Raw genomic sequence first — 20,459 nt, 5'->3', positions numbered from 1 at the left:
GTAGCATGCATTCACCTTCCTGAAAACACTTTCAGCAATGCAATAATAACTGCCATTGTTACTTGAAAACTGGCAAAAACGTCCTGTGTGTTTCAACACAAATCAACTGGTCAAGACCCAGATTTGCTTTATATATTTTAGCAGATCCCATGCAGCTGCAGATTATACAATAATGGCATGGACTAAAAGTGCAAAAAACTACAGGGCAAATAGAGGTCAATGGGCCAGAAGCAAGTCTGGTATGGTACATGGCTCCATCATGTATATGCCCTGGTGGTGATTTCTATCCATTGGCATCCTCGTACGATTACACCTTGCAGCTTGATCTCAATTCCATCAAGTTCTTCGGCAGAACTTTTGCACAGAAACCAATCTCTTTCTTTTTGTTCACTTTTCTCTTTGTATATCCCAAGCTGTCATTCCTGGAAACTCTGAGCAGAGCGCTCTGTGCAGTGAAGTTGCATAAGCAAGTTGATACGGGTGTTGATTGCCGTATGTTATACAGTAGAAGTGATGGCTCCAACGAAAACAATTCCTGCTAATTCCATTGTTTACCATACAAAGTCTCTCATGAAATTATTTGAATTACCGAGAGTTTCCTCTGTCTTTCCCTCTCCTTAGTTACTCCTATCCCCTCACTCATCCTCCTTTCCCTTTTCTTTCCTTCCTCTTATTTCTTTCTCAAATAAAATTGTTTTTGTTTGCCCTTTTTACATACGTGTAATGTATATGACCATTTCTGCATTATAGTTTGTGTTATGCTTAATAAACACGTAGCTGGTGAAATGTAACCAGTTGTCTCATTGGTTTTTGCTAAATCACACTTCTTTCTTCCACAAGATTTTTTCAGCTTCTGTTGCGCAAGATTCGATTGGCTGGAGCTCGAGTCGGCAAAGTGCAAGTGTCGAAAGCAATGGATGGGGATGGTGATGGAGGCAAAGGGGAGGTGAGCAGGGATTTAAGGCGTCGAGTGAGATTCTTATGACTTTCATTGGAGAGAAAAGGGAAAGACATAGAAAGGCCTGCTACTTACTATATGTATTATCTGAAGCCAACAATGGATGTTTAGATTGTACGTGTGCAGTACAAGATGCTATGGATTCTGGCAGAGGTAAGTAATGATGGAGGTGAAGATTAAATGTGTGTTTAACAGGATGGACAGGAAGATGAGGTACTGGCTGAGGAACCAGTAGATACAGAGCCGACAGATGGAGATGGTGATGCGACGGATACGAAGTTGACTGCAAAGCAAGTTGAAGAGGTTAAACTGACTAGCATTGTTCTATTTCTCTCACCTTACCATTATGCTGGCCAATATTGACCACCCCATGCAGGCCACTCAACAATACCAATTTCATTGTTTTATTTCCTTTCATCATGATTTCTTGCATTGTGTTCCATCTTCTCACTAATGTAATGTTTCATTTTCATTAGCAAGGAAGAGATGCTTATTGAGATGTTGATAAACAAAGTATGCTCCTCTGACTTTCTCTCCTTAGTTACTTATATCCCTTCACTCATCCTCTTTTCCCTTTTATTTATTTATTTCTCAAATAAAAATATTTTTGTTTTCCTTCTCTGCATACAGTGCATTCAGAAAGTATTCAGACCCCTTCACTTTTTTCACATTTTGTTATGTTGCAGCCTTATGCTGAAATCGTTTAAATTCATTTTTTCCCAAATCAATCCACACTCAATACCCCATAATGGAAAGAGAAAACAGGATTTTAGAAAGTTTTGCAAAATTATTTAAAATAAAAAACTGAAATATCACATTTACATAAGTATTCATACCCTTTGCTATGACACTTGAAATTTAGCTCAGGTGCCTCCCATTTCTCTTTATCATCTTTGAGATGTTTCTACACCTTGATTGGAGTCCACCTGTGGTAGATTCAATTGATTGGACATGAATTGGAAAGGCACACACCTGTCTATATAAGGTCTCACAGCTGACAATGCATATCAGAGCAAAAACCAAGCCATGAGGTCGAAGGAACTGCCTGCAGAGCTCACAGACAGGATTATGTCGAGGCACAGATCTGGGGAAGCCTACAAAAAAAATTCTGCTGCATTGAAGGTTCCCAAGAGCACAGTGGCCTCCATAATTCTTAAATGGAAGAAGTTTGGAACAACCAGGACTCTTCCTAGAGCTGCCCGCCCGGCCAAACTGAGCAATCGGGGGAGAAGGGCCTTGGTAAGAGAGGTGACCAAGAACCCGATGGTCACTCTGGCTGAGCTCCAGAGATCCTGTGTGGAGATGGGAGAAACTTCCAGAAGGACAACCATCGCTGCAACACCCCACCGATCTGGGCTTTATGGCAGAGTGGCCAGACGGAAGCCAAACAGTTCAACCTTGGTTTCATCAGACCACAGAATCTTGTTTCTCACAGTCTGAGAGTCCTTTAGGTGTTTTTTTGCAAACTCCAAGCGGGCTTTCATGTGTCTTTCACTGAGGAGAGGCTTCCGTCTGGCCACTCTGTCATAAAGCCCAGATCACTGTATGTGCTGCCTATCGACAGGGTGGTGTGAGGTTTATCGAGTTGTTGCTAAACAAAGTATGCTCTCTTCACAAGGCTGGCTCGTGAAAAGGAAGCATTCCATCATAACATACTTCAACCAATTGGTGTATTTGCAAACAAATCTTTGTTTTTCATTTTCTCTTGGGTGATAACTTGTACAAAAACATATTTTTTGTTTGTGTGTCCCCCTTTCCTTCCCCCAAATCTCTGCTTTTTCCACTGCACCAAGCTGAGACTGAATCAACTGTGGCTGTTTATGTGTGGTTTCATACGATTGGTGAATTGAAGAGTACCCCAGTTATGTATAATGCCTATCGATTCTTCAATTATTGGATGTTTGCATGGAGTGGGTAACGTGCAACATTAGCCCGAGGATATTTTTCAAAGCTCATCAAGGACTCATCATGGGCATCAGTACTTCCATTGATTTGTTCGAGCATTTAACATAGTATAACTAAAAGTATGCTCATTGGGTTAAAAAAAACTCGTCTGTCTTTGAGCTCATTGCAACTTTGTTGTGAAGGCAGCTCTTTTCAATTAGATCCACGTTTCTGCAACTCTTCCCGATCCACCTGTGTTCCAGGTTGAATATGAAAGTGATGAAGAGGTGGATGAAACGAAAGATGACTTGCAGGATGAAGAAGAAGAAGGCTTGAAGATTAAACAAGAGGAAGAAAAGGTAGAAGAAGAAAAGGAAATGGAGGAAGTTGAAAGGTTTCGACAGCTTAAAGTGTAAGCACTATACTTGTAGACTAAAAGGTCACGATTTATTGATTATATGGGTTACAATAGAGCCTTCTGAGGGCATTTTATATATTTTCTATTCCACCCACCATAGGCCCAAGAAAAGTGTGAAGACTTCATCGGACATGGACAGAGTGAATGCTGTTTTGTCTCTTTCCTCCTCCATAGATAATTATATGTACAACGCATCGACAGGGTGGTGTGAGGTTTGTCATTACAACTCCTTCAGCGTAACTTTCCGCTTTTCATTCAATTTTTTCTTCTCAATTTAACTTCTCCTCTTTCTTAAACCTTATGGTTGATGGTTTGAACTATAGTTAAGATTTGCATCGTCTTTGGTCACTTTTTTTTTTTAAGACTAATTTAAATTGTGCTTCAGGGTTGCCAGTTTGGAGGATGCGAGGATGAATGTAACACATGCAAGCTATTTCATATTTTAAAAATAAAAACAAGTGTTCTTTGCAATTTTCAGCAAATTTTTAGCAATACCCACCTTCAATCATAATCTTCTCTCCAGGTGTTTAACTCTGCGATGCTCCGCCATCTCATGTCATCCTCCATCTTTTCTACCAACCTTTCCTACCTTTTCTACCAATTTCGGCTTTGCACCTCTTCTTACCCAACCCTCTTCTTGCAGGTTGCTGGCTTTCCCCCTGTCCTATAACTCCTCTTTTCCCGGTTCGTTCTTCCCCTTCCTTGTTACGTACATCTGTTGCTCCACTGTCACAATATCGGCACGTTACAGTTTTGCTCTGACACCTCACTCTTCCGTGAGACTAGGTTTTGTATACAACTATAATAGTTTGTCTTGTCGGCATTTTAGAATTACTGGTACTACACTAAACTCTGTCTTCATATCTACGATGTCACATCTTGGCCATTTCGTACGTCTGAAGTGTTCCACAACTACCAATCAAATGTGTGCATGAGGTCCTGTGCCTCTGGATATAAACACGCCAAGCCTTTCTGACAACAGTTTTTAATAATCATGATGGAATGGTGCTTTTTTTTTCTTTTCTTTTTAAAAAATATAGAATCGAGGCTCGTGTAAGAGCTAACACATTGAACATGAAAACATGCACAGACATACAAAACATGCAATCAAGGGAGCGGGAGACGAGAGGGGAGAGAGAGGGAAGCACACAAGCACAACAACAGAAGAGAACAGATGTCGGTAGATCTGTGGGAGGAGGAGGGCAGAGGGACGAGGGAGGGGTACACGGTACAAAGCAAATGAACACTTCTAGGAATTTCAGGAAGGAAGTTGGGGATTGAAAGAAGCAGATTTGGGGTGTTTTAACGGGGGTAGAAAAGATCAAGGTTTTGGATGGGGGAAGATAAGAGATGGTGGTGAACAGCCGTTTTAAAGACCTGGAGGGAGGAGAGGGATTTTAGAGAGTGTGGGAGTTTGTTCCAGAGGTGGGAGAAAAGAGGAATCTTAGAATCTTACTAGTCTAGTAGGAAGACTAGGTCCCCCTGCACCCCCCGGAGATATACTTCTAATCAGTGTTTCTAGATTGGAAAAAATGTGTAGAAAATGACTAGCTATGGCCCCAAGCTGAAAAAATGTCCCACATACCATTTTTATGCAAATTACTGCTGCCATTATCAAAAAAACGATTTTTGACATATCTCAGCCAATATTGCAGATAATTGAAAAATGAAGGTGTCTAGACCCATGTTTTGAAGGGCATAGATCATGATAGAACTATTCATAACATGATTACATGTGTCTATGGTATACTAGTATGCATATTAATGCTGTAATTACAAAATAATCAGTTTTACAAATGATAAGGATACGTTAATACTGCAGATAACTTAACATGGTACATAAGGGGTCTAAACCCAGGTATTTTCAAGGTTAAATGTCAACAAGATGCTCCTGAGTCTTGCATAGGGGCGGGACATTGGCAGTAACATTGGTACCACTCAACTTTTCTTCCCACCATTGACTTTGTATTGCGAGAGATTTTCACTTGCTTATTTAAAGGTTTCTCACCCAGCCCACGTAAAATCTACCAACTCCTGCTGTTAACTCCCAAACATATTTTTTTATGTTATCCAATCACAGTGCAGAAATGACAGACTAGAGATCCAAATTAGTGCTGCTATAGCTGCCATTTTACATTTCCATCCATGTAACATGCGCGCTCGCGCGCTCGTATCAATTGGTAATGTCGCGCGCTCGTATCAATTGGTAACGTTGATGTTATTGAATACCTCAGTTGAAAGTTCAGTCTTCCATTCCATCTGTGTGTTGTTCTTGGTATTCATCCTCCAATCTAGCCAGGTAAGATGCTAACTATAATGTTACTCACACTCTTGACTTCAGTTTCTGCATGAAATCATAAACAGGCAGAATAACAGCTGAGCCAGCTAGCACCATGTTAGCTAACGTTAAAGCTAGCCTCATCTATGTACAGTATGTTCCTAATGTCGGTGTAACTTAAACTTTTGTTAATGCCAAACATGAGACATATCTGTTGACTTCTGTATATGAATTGAACCAGAAAGAGGCACGACAGCTGAGCTAGCTACAGTAACTTAGCACAATGTTTCATTGGCCTAGATAGCTAACGTTAGTGTGGAAGAATTTAGATGTTTTAGCTATTAGCACTTTTGATGCCACTAAACATGGTTTAGTCAGCTAAAAAGTACCCTAGTGTAGAACATGACTCAGAACCTCTGTTACCTCACTGAAAACTCAGAGCCTCCTTTCACAGGCACTTTTAACATCATTCGTGATTTCTTATTTGTCATTTAACAGTGATGGTAGACATCGACAGCAAGCATGCCCAAAAGAAAACGGAGTGTAGAACCTGCAGCCCAAAGCTCTCCTCCTACATGCATCCTTCATGTACCATCCATGTCTGATCATGGGGATTTCACGCCCCTCCGTAAAATTAAAGGATCTGCTTCAGAAAAACTGCAACTGCTTCAAAAGATCCGGGATAGACGTCTCAACCAACCGCATGACTCCCCATGTCGTATGCAATCAGTATGTGATCAGATCCCGGCAACTCTTCCTGATGACCTAGAAAGAGTAGGATATCACAGCAAGTGTTATAAGCACTTTGTCCGCCACTTTCATCGTCTGGGAGATGATACAGAACCAGGGCCATCAACCTCATCATGGCATCACTCTCCTCGTAAACCAGGAGGTTCTGCTGAACCCATCTTCCCGCCAGAGTGTATATTTTGTGAGAAAGTTGAGACCAAAGATGCTCATCGCAATACTGAGAGGCCTACAACCTTCCCATCCTTTAAAAACAAAGAAAATGCATGGGAGCAAATCGAAACACGGGCTGAGAAAATGGGTCTCTATCGACTCCATCGAAAGGTGAAAAACAAAGACCTCTTTGCATGTGAGGCCAAACACCATCCGTCATGTTTTAAAGCTTTCCGCACAGCATTCTACAACTATGAGCGTGCGATTCACAGAGCCGAAGCACCAAAGGAGCAGGCTTGCATGTCAGCCGCCCATGAAAAGGCATTCAACTCAGTACTGGAACACATTCAAACCCAGGTCATCCAGCAGAATAAAGTTCTACAGCTTTCTTCCTTGCGCTTGCTCTATGTCGAGGAACTGAAACTGAATGGATATGAGAACTCAAATTATCGGTCAGAGAAACTACTGAAACGCCTACAGAATGACCCAATCAAGGAGCATATCCACTTCACGAAGGTTGATCATGACAAATGTGATGTCATTTCTTTCTGGCTTGTGCACAGCTCAAACATAACAGTTTCCAATGCTCTCGCACGAGCATTCACACTCGGAAGCACAAACAAGAACCAAAATGTTGCCCTCCAACTTCGCCAGGGTATTCTACAGGCTTTCAGAGAGTGTAAAGACCAACCATGGCCACCAACAGCTGAAGACATGGAGCTCAATCCTGAAGACATCCTACCTCCAGACCTTGTCCGCTTTCTCAGCGTGCTAATGACTGGCAAGGAGGGCATCGAGACAGAAAAGGTGAAGCGTCTGGTCTTCTCCATTGGACAAGATCTGTGCCGTGCAGTGTCAGATGGAAAATGGAAGTTACCAAAGCACATTCTCCTCTGTGTGACTGTAAGGCACCTGTTCCGAAGCAAACAGCTCACCACAATACTACACAGGCTTGGACACTCTGAGAGCTACGATTTCGCCTTGGAGTTGGAAACTGCTCTCGCCAAGGTCCTGGATGAAGTCTCAACTTATCGTACACCACAAATTGTGACAGGAGAGGGCAACCTTGTATTCCACTGTGAGTGGGACAACTTGAATAAAACCACTACCAGTGTGCACGGCAGCAACATTGTAAACAGTGCTGGAGGAATCATGGTGCAGGAGGTCAAGCCCGGGTTCGAGAGCAGCAAGGACCGAATGCTACCTACCATCAATAGGTCACAACAGCGTAGCCTGAAGGTCGACACACCAAAAACTCTCCCACCCTTGCACTTTACTCGCGTTGGCCCGAAGTTCCCTGAAGGCTCATCATTCACACCGCCAGCAGAGAATGACACAGTCTATGCCACTACGATGCAAGAGTACTACATCTGGCTCTTCATCAGATACATCGGAAGCTGTGGCCTGCAGCCTGTGCCTGGGCTAGGGGGTTTCACCTCTGCAACTGGTTCTCCCCCACCCAGCAAATCAACAGTCGACTACTGCACGCCTATCCACCAACCGATCACAGACAACGCAGTTGTTCGTGAGCTACTGAAGCGTTCCGAGGCAGCAACTGCTGAGGTGGGTCAGAGATGGGTCCTGAATACATTTGATCTGGGTGTCTGCATGAAAGCCCTTCCCATCATCTGGCGCTGGCCAAATGAATTTGCTAGTCATGTAGTAACGATTGGACCCTTCCACACATCCATGAACTACACCGGGATGCTCACTGGACACAAGATGCGTGGTTCTGGATATGCAGAGATTCTCTTTGAGGCACAACTAGTAACAAGTGGATCTCTCAAAGGTGTTCTCAGTGGAAAGGCCTACGCAAAGTCCCTCTTTTGCCTCAAAACAGTGTGTGAGGCAATGGAGAGGCTGTTGATGGAGAGATTCACCTGGATACAGGGTCAGGGAAGCATCGCCAACTTGTCAACGTCTCTGAGCTGGCAGAATCCCTGGGAGAGGACTACTGTGCCACTCTCCTGGGGTACTATGTGTTCAGCGGAGAAGACTGCACCAGTGCCTTCAAAGGGAAGGGAAAAGTCGGGCCCTTGAAAAAGCTGGAGAAGAATCCCAGGTTTCACAGGGCATTCGGTGAACTGGGTGACAACTGGGATGCCAACCCTGAGGTGGAGAGGCAGTTAGAAAAATTCACCTGTGTGATGTACGGCCAGAGTCGCGAGTCATCAGTGGACATTGTCCGTGCCAAGCTGCTACGAAAAATGGTGGGAGAGGACAAGACCCTCACATCCAAGTCCAAGGTTGATCTGGCTCGCCTTCCTCCATGCCAGTCTGCCCTGAAGCCGCACATCCAGCGTGTGAACCACCGCGTAGCATTGTACAAAAGAGCCGATCAACCTATCATCGAAAAGCCAAAACCTTATGAGGAGCAAGGATGGATAAGGACTGATGAAGGACTGTTGAAACCAATGTGGTCCAGTGGTCCCATCCTACCAACCTCACTGGTGGATCTTCTGAACACAGGAGAGCACGAAGAGGAGGAGGAAGAGGAAGGAGAAGAAGAGTTTGACTCTGACGATTTCGATGAAAATGATGATGACTGACTCAGTGTAGAATCACTAATGCTAATGATGTTTATCTAAAACAAGCAAGAGAAGAGTGGTCACATTGAGTGCTAGGACTATTTTGATAGTTGTAATATTTAGAAAAATAAAACTTTGTGTTAACGTCTGTGTAGACGGACCTTAATATGAGTCTATTATTTCGTAAAACTGTGATTATTTTGTAAATAAAGCACTAATTAGCATACTAGTATACCATAGACACATGTAATCATGTTATGAATAGTTCTATCATGATCTATGCCCTTCAAAACATGGGTCTAGACACCTTCATTTTTCAATTATCTGCAATATTGGCTGAGATATGTCAAAAATCGTTTTTTTGATAATGGCAGCAGTAATTTGCATAAAAATGGTATGTGGGACATTTTTTCAGCTTGGGGCCATAGCTGGTCATTTTCTACACATTTTTTCCAATCTAGAAACACTGATTAGAAGTATATCTCCGGGGGGTGCAGGGGGACCTAGTCTTCCTACTAGACTATACCTTTTTATTAGAATCTTAGAAGTGCTCTTCGGGTTTGTCAAACATGGATGAAAAAAAATCACGAGTGAGTCACCAGGAGTTTTATTCCATTTTTAAAGTTGAAAAAGTGATTTGAAGCATTTCCTTTGAAGGGAAGCAGGCCATTTCATTGCATGGGTAACGGTCAGTATTGTAGCAGGATAGCGAGACTGGCTTTGTACTGTCTTGTAGAGGGAGGAGAGGAGGACTAAGGAATGTGCTCAGGGTTTAATGGAACCACCTTGACTTTGCTTTTGGGGGTTGTAGATGTTTGAAATTTCTGGAAATCTGGTGTAGGAGAGCAGCTTGATTGCCATCACTGTTGCGCTTCCAGGTTGTGAAAGTTGAACCAAATTGGTGGTGTGCAAGGATTGGTATTTAGTGGTATTTAGTTGCTACAGTCACGTGAAAAAGCAAGTACACCCCATATAAAGTTTTGACTTTTTCTACATATTTCAACATACAGCTATTTGATCTTCATTTCAACAATATTGATAGATAAAGGTGATATAATATAACAAATATCATGAAACATTTACATTTTGTAGTCCATTGTATAATTTAAATAAACATAAATGCAAATTTCGCATGTGGAAAAAGTAAGTACACCCTTGGCTCTAATAGGTGGTATTGCCCCCTATGGCAGAAACAACCTCAAGTAGGCGTTTCTTATAACTGTCTACCAGTCTCTGACATCGACTGGGAGAAATCTTTGCCCACTCCTCCATGCAGAATTATTTCAGCTGTGCGATATATATATATATTTTTTTGTATACTGAATCGAGGCTCGTGAAAGAGCTGACATTTACTTCACAAACAAATCAACCAGACAAACAAAATATATAAAAAGAGGGAGCGGAAGACAAGAGAAGGGGAAGCACACAAACACTTGAGCACACAACATTTAAGAGCAGGGAGATGTGTGGGAGGGAGAGGGCTTGGGGGGGAGGAGGCGTGGGAAGGGGGGGGGGGGGGTCAGGTTCGAATCCTGACCCAGCTATAAGCTGTCATCCTGCTGTTTCAGGGGTTTCTTGCATGCACAGCTGGTTTCAAATCCCCCCACGACACCTTGATGGGATTTAGATCCGGGCTTTGACTTGGCCATTCCAGAACCCTCCATTTCTTTCTTTTCAGCCATTCCTTGGTGGATTTACTGGTATGTTTAGGGTCATTGTCATGTTGCAAGGTCCACCTTCGGTTGAGCTTCAACTCTCCGACAGATGGCCTCACATTATCCTCAAGCACCCTCTGGTACAATGAAGAATTCATAGTGGATTCTATGATGGTGAGCTGCCCAGGCCCTGATGCAGCAAAGCTGCCCCAAACCATAATATTTCCACCACCATGCTTTACAGTTGGTATCAGGTTCTTGTGGTCAAATGCTGTCTTTGGTTTTCGCCAAACATGTCTTCTGGTACTGTGGCCAAATAGCTCTACCTTTGACTCATCTGTCCAGAGCACATTGTTCCAGAAGTGCTGGTCTTTGCCGAGGTGTTCATTGACATACTTTAGTCTTGCCCTGATGTTCTTTCTGGACAGCAAAGGTTTCCTCCTGGCACACCTCCCATGTAGATCAAATTTGTGCAGCCTCTTTCTAATGGTAGACTCATGCACTTTGACATCAACAGTGGCAAGGGCTACCTGTAGGTCCCGTGATGACATTCTGGGGTTCTTAGAGACTTCTTTCAGCATCTTGTGGTCTGCTCTCGGGCTGAACTTGCTGGGGCGGCCTGCCCTGAACAAGTTGGTAGTTGTTTGGAATCTTCTCCACTTGTTGATGATCTTCCGGACAGTCGAATGATTGATTTCAAATTGTTTGGAGATCTTTTTAAATCCCTTCCCAGACTCATAGGCATCTATAACCTTCTTTCTGAAGGCCTCAGAGAGCTCTTTTGATCTAGGCATGGTGACGCCGCACACTTCAACCACAAAGAGCAAACCAAACGAAATGTCTGAGGTTTAAATAAGACAGGTTCCTCCAAGATCATCTCTAATGATGTTCTAATCATTTGCACCTGAGCTGGTGCACCTGATTCTAATTTTAGGTATTTGAAGTAGTGATAAATGTAGGGGTGTACTTACTTTTTCCACATGTGAAATTTGCATTTATGTTTATTTAAATTATACAATGGACTACAAAATGTAAATGTTTCATGATATTTGTTATATTATATCACCTTTATCTATCAAAATTGTTGAAATGAAGATCAAATAGCTGTATGTTGAAATATGTTGAAAAAGTCAAAACTTTACATGGGGTGTACTTACTTTTTCACGTGACTGTATATAGCCGATCATGCCATTAGTGTCCCTCGCCACCCTATGCTACCAGTCGTGACTCCTGTGATGAAAATGCACCATTCCCTCATGATGGTAATGTTAAATATTAATTGCCAGCACTTCCCATTTGCATCATCACATTACCATTCTTCTAATTCAAACCACTTCACAATAATAATTAAGACTCTTGCACATGACCTTGCTAATGGTTTCTCCCTGTTTGATAAGGAGTTTGGTGAAAGTTTTGCAAACGTTTTTGGACAAAGCTATCCTACATCTGTGGGCTTACCTTCCATCTATAAAACTGTTCACAGAAGCCATTGACAGACCCAGTTACATCTTGCTCAGCTTGACGCTGTGGAAACCTAGGCCTTCAAAGTCCTCAGAATCTCTTGTGTTGAAGCTCAGTCAACACTCAGGCTTAACACTTCGCCATGGCAGACAGGTCGGTGGTCTCTGTCTTCTACCGCCTCCTTTCTGGTCTTGCACCCTCTGATCTTTCTGCCCCACCTGCTCCCCACCTCCCCACCTCCCTCCCTCCCTCCCCCCCCCCATCCCCTCCCCCAGATTTCTGCAGGGATTACACGGTCCTAAATCCAGGATCATTGATCACTACACTCATTTGTTTCTATTTTTTCCTGCCTGTGGAATCTATTTCCACATCCACTGCCATCTCAGATTGTTCCCATTCCAAAACCATGATCTTTTCTACCCTCATCAACCTCACCGAAATCCCTCCCAGTTTTTCTTCGCTGGCATTTCCTTCTCCATGTATGCATGTTTTGCGTCCTGTTTTTGTATGTTATGTCCTGATTCATTCTGTGTGCTAGATCTTCAACGATACTCGACTATGTATACAAAAAAGGTGCTCTTGGCCAAGCTTTTTTGTTACTCATTTTATATGATCGGACTATTAAGTATTTATTTCTCAAAACGTTTTGAACGTCCCTCACCTTTTTATTCCAGAATTGTTCGGCTTTGCTCAGAAAAGGTAACAAGTTGGTTAATGTTTTTCTCGAAGCTGCCAAAAAAGAATAGTGTTAACATGAATCAAGCATACTCTTCATCCATTTCCCATGAAATAATGTTGTCGTTTTGACATGTATTAATCATATTCTTCATTCCTTTCCCAATCCTTGACCTCCAAGCTAAGTCTATTGCTACCCATCAACACATCAATAGACATGTGCAAATTGGTTGATGGGTTGGCCAAAGAAGCAATGGTGAAAGAAACCAAGGGAATAACCCGCTGCTTTCTCCATGAGGAAGGGAAAGGGAAAGAGGAACAGCTGCTGCTAAAAACTGAGGGACTGAACTTCCATGAGATGCTCAATCATGGAAAGGCAAGAATGTCACACACCTCCTGCGTGTGTGCGTGCGTGCATGGTGTGTGTATGTGTGTCTTAGTTATTCAATCTAATTTAGAGCCATTATATTCATGACAGCAGCAAATATAAAATGGAGGTTCACTTGTGCATATGCAGCACCTGATTGCTTGTTTTCTTTCGTCAATTTCTGGGTTTGTAGTAATACATTAACTCAAAAGATCAGTACAATAATTTACAATTTGTCCAGGGTACCAGCACACAATGGCATTCTTTTTTAAAACTACAATGGGATTTTCATCCCTGGTGTTGGGCTAGCGGCTAGGGTGCCGGCTTAGGATCCTAGGATCCTGGGTTCGAATCCCGGTCGATTGCTGAATTAACGCCAGGGGGGTTGACTCAGCCTGTCATCCTTCCGAGGTCGGCTAATTGAGTACCAGTTCACTGGTAATTCCCTGTTTGTCGTTAAAGGCGGCAAAAAGGGTTGGCGTCAGGAAGGGCATCCGGCCGTAAAACATTGCTTCAAAAAGGGGACCGAAAAACAACAACCACGGTTCCCGAAAAAGGCCAACCCCCGCTTTGCGGGGGAAAAGACGAGCAGGATAGCATCAACAGGAAGGGAGGGGGAAGGGAGCCAGAGGAAATGCAATCAGCAGGTTTTTTTTCGTTTGTTTAACTTGCTAAAAAAAAAAAAAATCCCCAAAGTCTGTGCTGGTTTGATCTTGCGAATAAATCTTCTTTTTTGTTATATATTTTTTTCTCCCACTGCTGAGTTTTATGAATAACACATATGTGGTTCTTAGGTTCTGGATTTAAACCGACTCTACTGCAACAACATTATGGAAATAATGAGGTTCTATGGGATTGAAGCTGCTGTTCGTGTCATCCATCGGGAAGTCAGAGATGTGTTTGCGGTTTACGGTAAGAGTCTGGGTGGTAACGGCAGCGTTTGCTCCTAATGAGCATGTAATGGGTGCTGGTGGTTTAGGGGTGTCATGGGAGGGCACAAACATGAAGAAGGATTGGATGGAGTGCCTCATATTGAGGTTGATATGGACATTGGTACTCGATAATCACCACTTTATTCTTTGATAGGTATAACCATTGATCCTCGACACTTATCGCTCGTGGCTGACTATATGTGCGTTTCTGGGACCTACGTGGCTTGCAACCGCTTTTCAATGGCGACATCACCCTCGCCTCTGCAACAAATGACCTTTGAGACTAGCATGGCTTTTCTCAAACAGGCAACAATTCAGGGTAAGTACAAAATTACACACACTACTGTGTGTGTGTGTGTGTGTGTGTGTGTGTGTGTGTGTGTGTGTGTGTGTGTGTGTGTGTGTGTGTGTGTGTGTGTGTGTGTGTGTGTGTGTGTGTGTGTGTCTGTGTGTGTGTGTGTGTGTGTGTGTGTCTGTGTGTGTGTGTGTGTGTATACATATACATGTGTACATATTTGATCCTGATATACGTTTTTTTTCTGTAAAGCTGTAGCTTTTGTTTCTACCAATAAGGCCCACAGTCAGTTGCTAACGGGAGAGAAAGAGACCTTTTGCAACATCTTTTTGAGAAGGACCTGAATTTTGAGAAGCGTTGAGGAACTTCGGAGTGGAGGAATGGTTGATCAGAGTAGTGATGGCAATGTACAAAAGAGTGCGCACAGCTGTAAGGACGAAGGATGGGAACAGTGGTGAGTTTGAGGTGAAGGTGGGAGTGCATCAGGGGTCGGTACTAAGTCCACTACTATTTGTGGCTGTGATGGAGGTGCTGGCTCAGAACGTAAAGGAGGGTTTACCATGGGAGTTGTTGTATGCAGATGATCTGGTGTTGAATGCGGAAAGTATGGATGGACTGAAGGAAAAGATGAACAAGTGGAAGGAATGTATGGAGACAAAAGGTCTGAAGGTGAATATCGGAAAGACAAAGGTGATGGCAAGTGGTAAAGCATGTGGTGAGGTGGAAAGAATTGGGAAGTGGCCATGTGCTGTGTGCAGGAAGGGTGTCGGAGTGAACTCCATTCAATGTGCGCTGAGTGGGTTCATCAAAAATGTAGTGGTCTGAGAGGGTCATTAACCAGTGTGGCAGCTACATTCAAATGTAAGGTGTGCACAGAGGGAGCTGCAGATGGAGGAAATGTTGAGTTGGATCTTGGAGACGGCGTGAAGCTGGAAGGTGTGAAAACATTTTGCTACCTCGGAGACATGCTGAATGGAGAAGGTGGATCAGACTCGGCAACGGTTGCGAGAGTGAGATGTGCATGGAAGAAGTTTCGGGAACTGAGTGGCATGCTGATGAGTAGGGGAGTGTCGTTGAAGCTGAAGGGAAAGGTGTATGCTGCATGTGTGAGAAGTGTTATGATTTATGGGAGCGAGACATGGGTCATGAATGTAGAGCAGCAACGAAGGCTGGAAAGGGTGGAAATGCGAATGCTTCGGTGGATGTGCGGAGTATCGTTGAGAGAGAGGAAGACAAATGATGAATTGCGAAAGATGATGGGAATAGAGCCTGTGATTGATGCTGTGAAGAGGAACAGGTTGAGATGGTTTGGTCATTTTTATATACTTTGTTTACTTGTTTGTTTGATTTGTTTGTTTACTTGTTTGTTTGATTTGTTTGTTTGATAAATGTTAGCTCTTTCACGAGCCTCGACTCTGTATACAAAAAACAAACAAAAAAAAAGTGTTGAGGAAGGATGAAAGTGACTGGTTGAGAAGAGTGATGGAAATGAATGTAGAAGGAAGTAGAGGACGGGGAAGACCGAGAAAGACTTGGCTAAAAAAAATAAAAATAAAAACACCTTTAGAGGCCATTTTTTCCCCGCAAGCGGGGGTTGGCCTTTTTTCGGGAACCGTGGTTGTTGTTGTTTTTCGGTCCCCTTTTTGAAGCAATGTTTTACGGCCGGATGCCCTTCCTGACGCCAACCCTTTTTGCCGCCTTTAACGACAAGCAGGGAATTACCAGTGAACTGGTACTCAATTAGCCGACCTCGGAAGGATGACAGGCTGAGTCAACCCCCCATGGCGTTAATTCAGCGATTGACCGGGATTCGAACCCAGGATCCTAGGATCCTAAGCCGGCACCCTAGCCGCTAGCCCAACACCAGGGACTAAAGGTGGTGGAAAAAGAAATGCGGGCAAGGGGGTTAACAAGGAGAGATGCAGAAAATAGGGCAAAATGGAGAAGATTGTCATGGGGACCGCAAGGCTAACCCCCGCTCTAGCAGGGAAAATGGTCTTAAAATGCATGTTGTTGTGTTGTTGTTTTTGAGAAGGACCTCTGAAGTTATTAGTGCTTTCAACGAAGGTCCTTGCTTTTTAAACTAGCAAACAATGTTCATAGATGGGAATATAATTATGCAAATATATACAGTGCCAATAGCGGTAGGAAACATTTGCAGAAACCTTCCTATAAAATGGGATGATGGGAATAATTCAAAGCTAAACTAAGGATGTCAAAAAAGTATCAATAACGAGTCCATACCAAAAATATTGTTGCAGATCTCCCGAAGCCCGTTCTACGTTACAAAGGGGGGATTAAACCCCTTTTTCCCTTTGGGTCTTCGTGTCCACGAGGCCGAATCGCCACTTCCGCAGCAAGCGTGAAAAAGGGTATCGGTCGACGCCGCTCGTACCTTTGACCCACGCTGCCACGAAAGCGGGGACCGGACCTCGCACATGCCACGCTTAATCAAGTACACCCGAGCGGTATGCGTATCATGTGACTCGTGCCGTTACTTTTATGGAACCCGATTCGAGCGGTTCTATTCGTACCATGCGAGGCCAATTAATGGAAGGGACGGGAACGGTCAAATAAGAGGAATAACACGATTTGTTTACACAATGTGCAGGATTCGGATAAAGGAAAGGGGACACAGAGCAGAAGCTTAACAGTTTAACTTAAAGCCCAGACAAAGGGCCCACTCACACACACGGGGAGAAGAAGAAGAGAAGTTCGCGCGCCAAATGCGCTTTGCCATCGGTCGCTCCGGGGCAGCTCGCCCGGCGTGGCCCTCTGGCGGTCACGGCACGTATGCAGGAGAAGGCAGGCAGGAGGAGATCGCGCGTCTGTGGCCCGGAACGGGTTGTCTTCTCAAACGCGATTAATACAGCACAGAGCGCAGGGCACGGGGCACGGGGCAAGTTCGTGTACAATGACGATAACCGGCAATTGTCCAGAGGCTGGGCGATTCTCTCTCTCTCTCTCTCTCTCTCTCTCTCGCACTCCAGCTCAACCCAACTCAACTCAGAACTCCAACTGAACTCAACTGACTCACGATACTCCCCGGCTCTGACTCGATTCCGATCCCGATCCCGACTCCAACTTGAACTGATGGGCTGCACGACTCTCAACTGAGGTGGGGGTACCCGGGGCAGGGTTTTATGGCTCCACCCCGGCCTTACTCGAATGTTCCAAGCCCCACCTCTCGTCGCCGTGGTAAGCCACTCCCCTCGAGCCCTGATTCGCATCTCGTTGCTTACTAGCCACTCCCCCTGCAGCTCCTCCCTTCGGTCTTGCCAGACTTGTTCAGGCCGAGCACGTGGCATTCCAGCGCCAAAAGACCGCCCTACTCACGGGCCTGCTCAACGTAAAACTAACACAGCAAAGGACTACGCTTACATTTACTAAGAAATAACTGAACTATTGCGAGGCTATATGTTGTGGTGCGTCTACCTACGAGGGGGAGTATCCTTTATTCCAAAACCGCAACAATATAAAGAAGCATCAACAGGAACAGGAAAAAAGAAGAGACCACTGTGATCACAAAAAAACGTGTGTGATCATTAATACTGCACAAATATCAGAAAAATCCAAATCCTAGAATGTGAATTCGCTTAACAAGGTAAGGTGTTGAGCGTTCACTGTTCACACGTGCATGAAGCCAATGCAGGAAGGGAATGGCAAAAATGCAAAAATGAGTGCAACACAAATCTGCTGGAAACCCCCCCCCCCCCCCCACCCCCACACAAATATGTGCACCAAATAATCAACAGGTAGAATAAAATAATGCAAAATAAAACAAATGGGGGTATGCATGGTAAAAGGGATTGATAGATGAATGTAGGACCATCAAGGGAAGAAAGAGAAGCATATCCTGTTGAATTGTGAAAATGCTGTGAGGACTGCAAAGCTTATCAAAAACGAGCCAAGATGTAACATTTCAAAAAGACCAAGCCAGTTTCAAAATACTAGTGGGCCCGTTGGTCCATTGGACCAAATTTACATTGTTCTTCACAGCCTGGTAGCACACCTGCCTGCGGTTGTGCTTGAGCATTAGCTTGCCTTTCTCCAAGCCCAGATGTGATTTGGCCAGGGCAGGGATTATAGCTTTGTTATTATTATTATTGTCAAATTATTATATTATTATTGTTGCGGATATGAGATTGGCCTCCATCCATATCCGCTTGTAAATATTCCCCTATTTCCCCAATACTTCCCAACTATCCCCAATCCCCCATTCCCTAGTCCCATTTTCTGTAAACAACACTCTGTAGACCCGACCTTCCCCTATTTCCCCCAATTAAATGTCGCATCCAGGTCCACCGCATCTCACGTAGACAACTATAGGACATCTTGCTAGTTATTCTTAGTCTATGTCAGTTAAGGACTCGTTTCCATTAATTCTGACTCTTCGTTGCACCAGAATGTGATTGTATGGCACCGTTAGAAAGTTTAGGACCTCCCAATACCTCCCCGCAGCTCTCCCTCATGGTACAACAACAACAACAACAACAACAACAGCGGCGGCGGCGCGGGGAGTGTGCGTCCTCACTCCGGCTTGGTTAGCCGCCATTGAACATGTGCTCCGACGGGGTTACCACGCAGGGGCTCGCTGTCAGCTCCTCGTCAAGGGCGGAGCCCGGTAACCCCCCGCACCCAATAGAAGCGGCGGACCGATTCCATCTGGGGCGGAGCTAACGAGCCGAGGGCGTGTCACTCCCCGCTGGGCATGCGCAGGAAGAGGGAGGTGACGTCAGATGCGCCCTCAACTTGAAGAGAGAAGACGCCACCTCCGAGCGCTGAAATACCTCCCCGCATCTCTGGACCGGACCGTGTTGATTCTGCCCCTGAGCCAAGGTGCACCTTGTGCTATCGACTGCCTGTCCTTCCCTGCCATCAATCCCCGTGTAAGTCAGTCTTGTCCCGTTTGTCTGTGGTCTGTCGGGGATAGATAAGACTGTGTCTAAGTGCCCATCTTTTCTGTGCTTTACCTCTTACCGTGTAATCTACCCTTTTCTGCATCACCAATTATATCCTCCTCCGGAGGTCTTGAGAACTGTACCCCCTTGTGTCGTTTCATTAATCCCAGCCGTTGTGTCCTTTCCTTCATTGATTTAGCATAGCGCGATTTGGTCAACGTCGGGCGGGATCGGGTTCTAATCGGGGAGTAACTGTTCGGACGCGGTAATACCAAACCGCTCGGTAAACTAACATCTAAAACCGCGTCTGTAACATTTGGTGTCGGGAAGTGGGATTGGACCCGAAGCGCGCTTCACGCGCTCGAAATTATTAACGGCGAAATTTGATTTTGTTTTACAAAAATAAAAACCCGAATTTTGAAAGTCGCGCTATGGCGGATCAAGACGGCTGGGTTCCGGTAGAGGAGAGTGAGGCAGGGTCGATCCAGGACCAAATTGAGGGACAAGAGGAGAGCGAAGCAGTGAGGGCGGCAGGTTCGCAAAATGGCGCCTCGCACATGGCTGCGGCGGCCGCACCCGCTGCACAAGTGGGAGGGATGGCCCAAATGCAGGCCCTCATGGAGCAATTTATGGCACAAATGCAGGCGACCCTCAACCTGCAGAAGGACGATATGAGGGCTAATAGTGAGCAAATGAGGGCTGATAGTGAGCGATTGGGTGAGCGATTGGAGGGCCAAATGGGGGTAATGGGGAACCGGATGGATGCTCAGGGTGAGCGATTGGAGGGCCAAATGGGGTCCAATAGCGAGAAATTGAGGGAGGACATGGGGTCCAATAGCGAGAAATTGAGGGAGGACATGGGGGCCCAGATCGGAGGGTTAGGGAGTAGAATAGAGGGATTAGACAATAGATTAGGGGAAATACAGGAGGGGTTAATGGGGGTAGAAAACAGAATGGCCGTTCAGGAGAATCAAATGGAAGGGATGAAAAAGGGGTGAGAGGGGTTAGAAAACAGTATGGAAGGCAAATTGAGGGACATGAGGGACCAAGCGGAAAGGGAAGTTAAACAAATGGGGCAGCAGATAGAGGGGGTCAGAATGGGGGTAGAAACTAAATTGGATGCTCACAGGGAGGAAATGGAGCAGATGAGGGTGGCATCTGGGCAGGAGATGCAAGAGATGGGAGAAGAGATCAGAAGAGGTGTGAG

General features: G+C 44.6%; 1 protein-coding gene across 1 annotated transcript in view; it reads left to right on the top strand.

The window, feature by feature from the left end:
• Positions 1-20,459, top strand: part of POLR1A (RNA polymerase I subunit A) — a 106,560-nt gene that overhangs the window by 76,608 nt on the left and 9,493 nt on the right. The window contains exons 28-34 of the mRNA XM_068132944.2: positions 841-946; positions 1,154-1,261; positions 3,106-3,254; positions 3,361-3,472; positions 12,939-13,133; positions 13,919-14,036; positions 14,211-14,375. Coding sequence (XP_067989045.1) covers positions 841-946; positions 1,154-1,261; positions 3,106-3,254; positions 3,361-3,472; positions 12,939-13,133; positions 13,919-14,036; positions 14,211-14,375 — 953 coding nt within the window. The remainder of the gene's footprint in view (positions 1-840; positions 947-1,153; positions 1,262-3,105; positions 3,255-3,360; positions 3,473-12,938; positions 13,134-13,918; positions 14,037-14,210; positions 14,376-20,459) is intronic.

This window comes from Myxine glutinosa, chromosome 1, assembly GCF_964187855.1.
Source record: "Myxine glutinosa chromosome 1, kmMyxGlut1.1, whole genome shotgun sequence".
NCBI classification, from domain to species: Eukaryota; Metazoa; Chordata; class Myxini; order Myxiniformes; family Myxinidae; genus Myxine; species Myxine glutinosa.
This window is presented reverse-complemented; position numbering and strand designations above follow the sequence as displayed.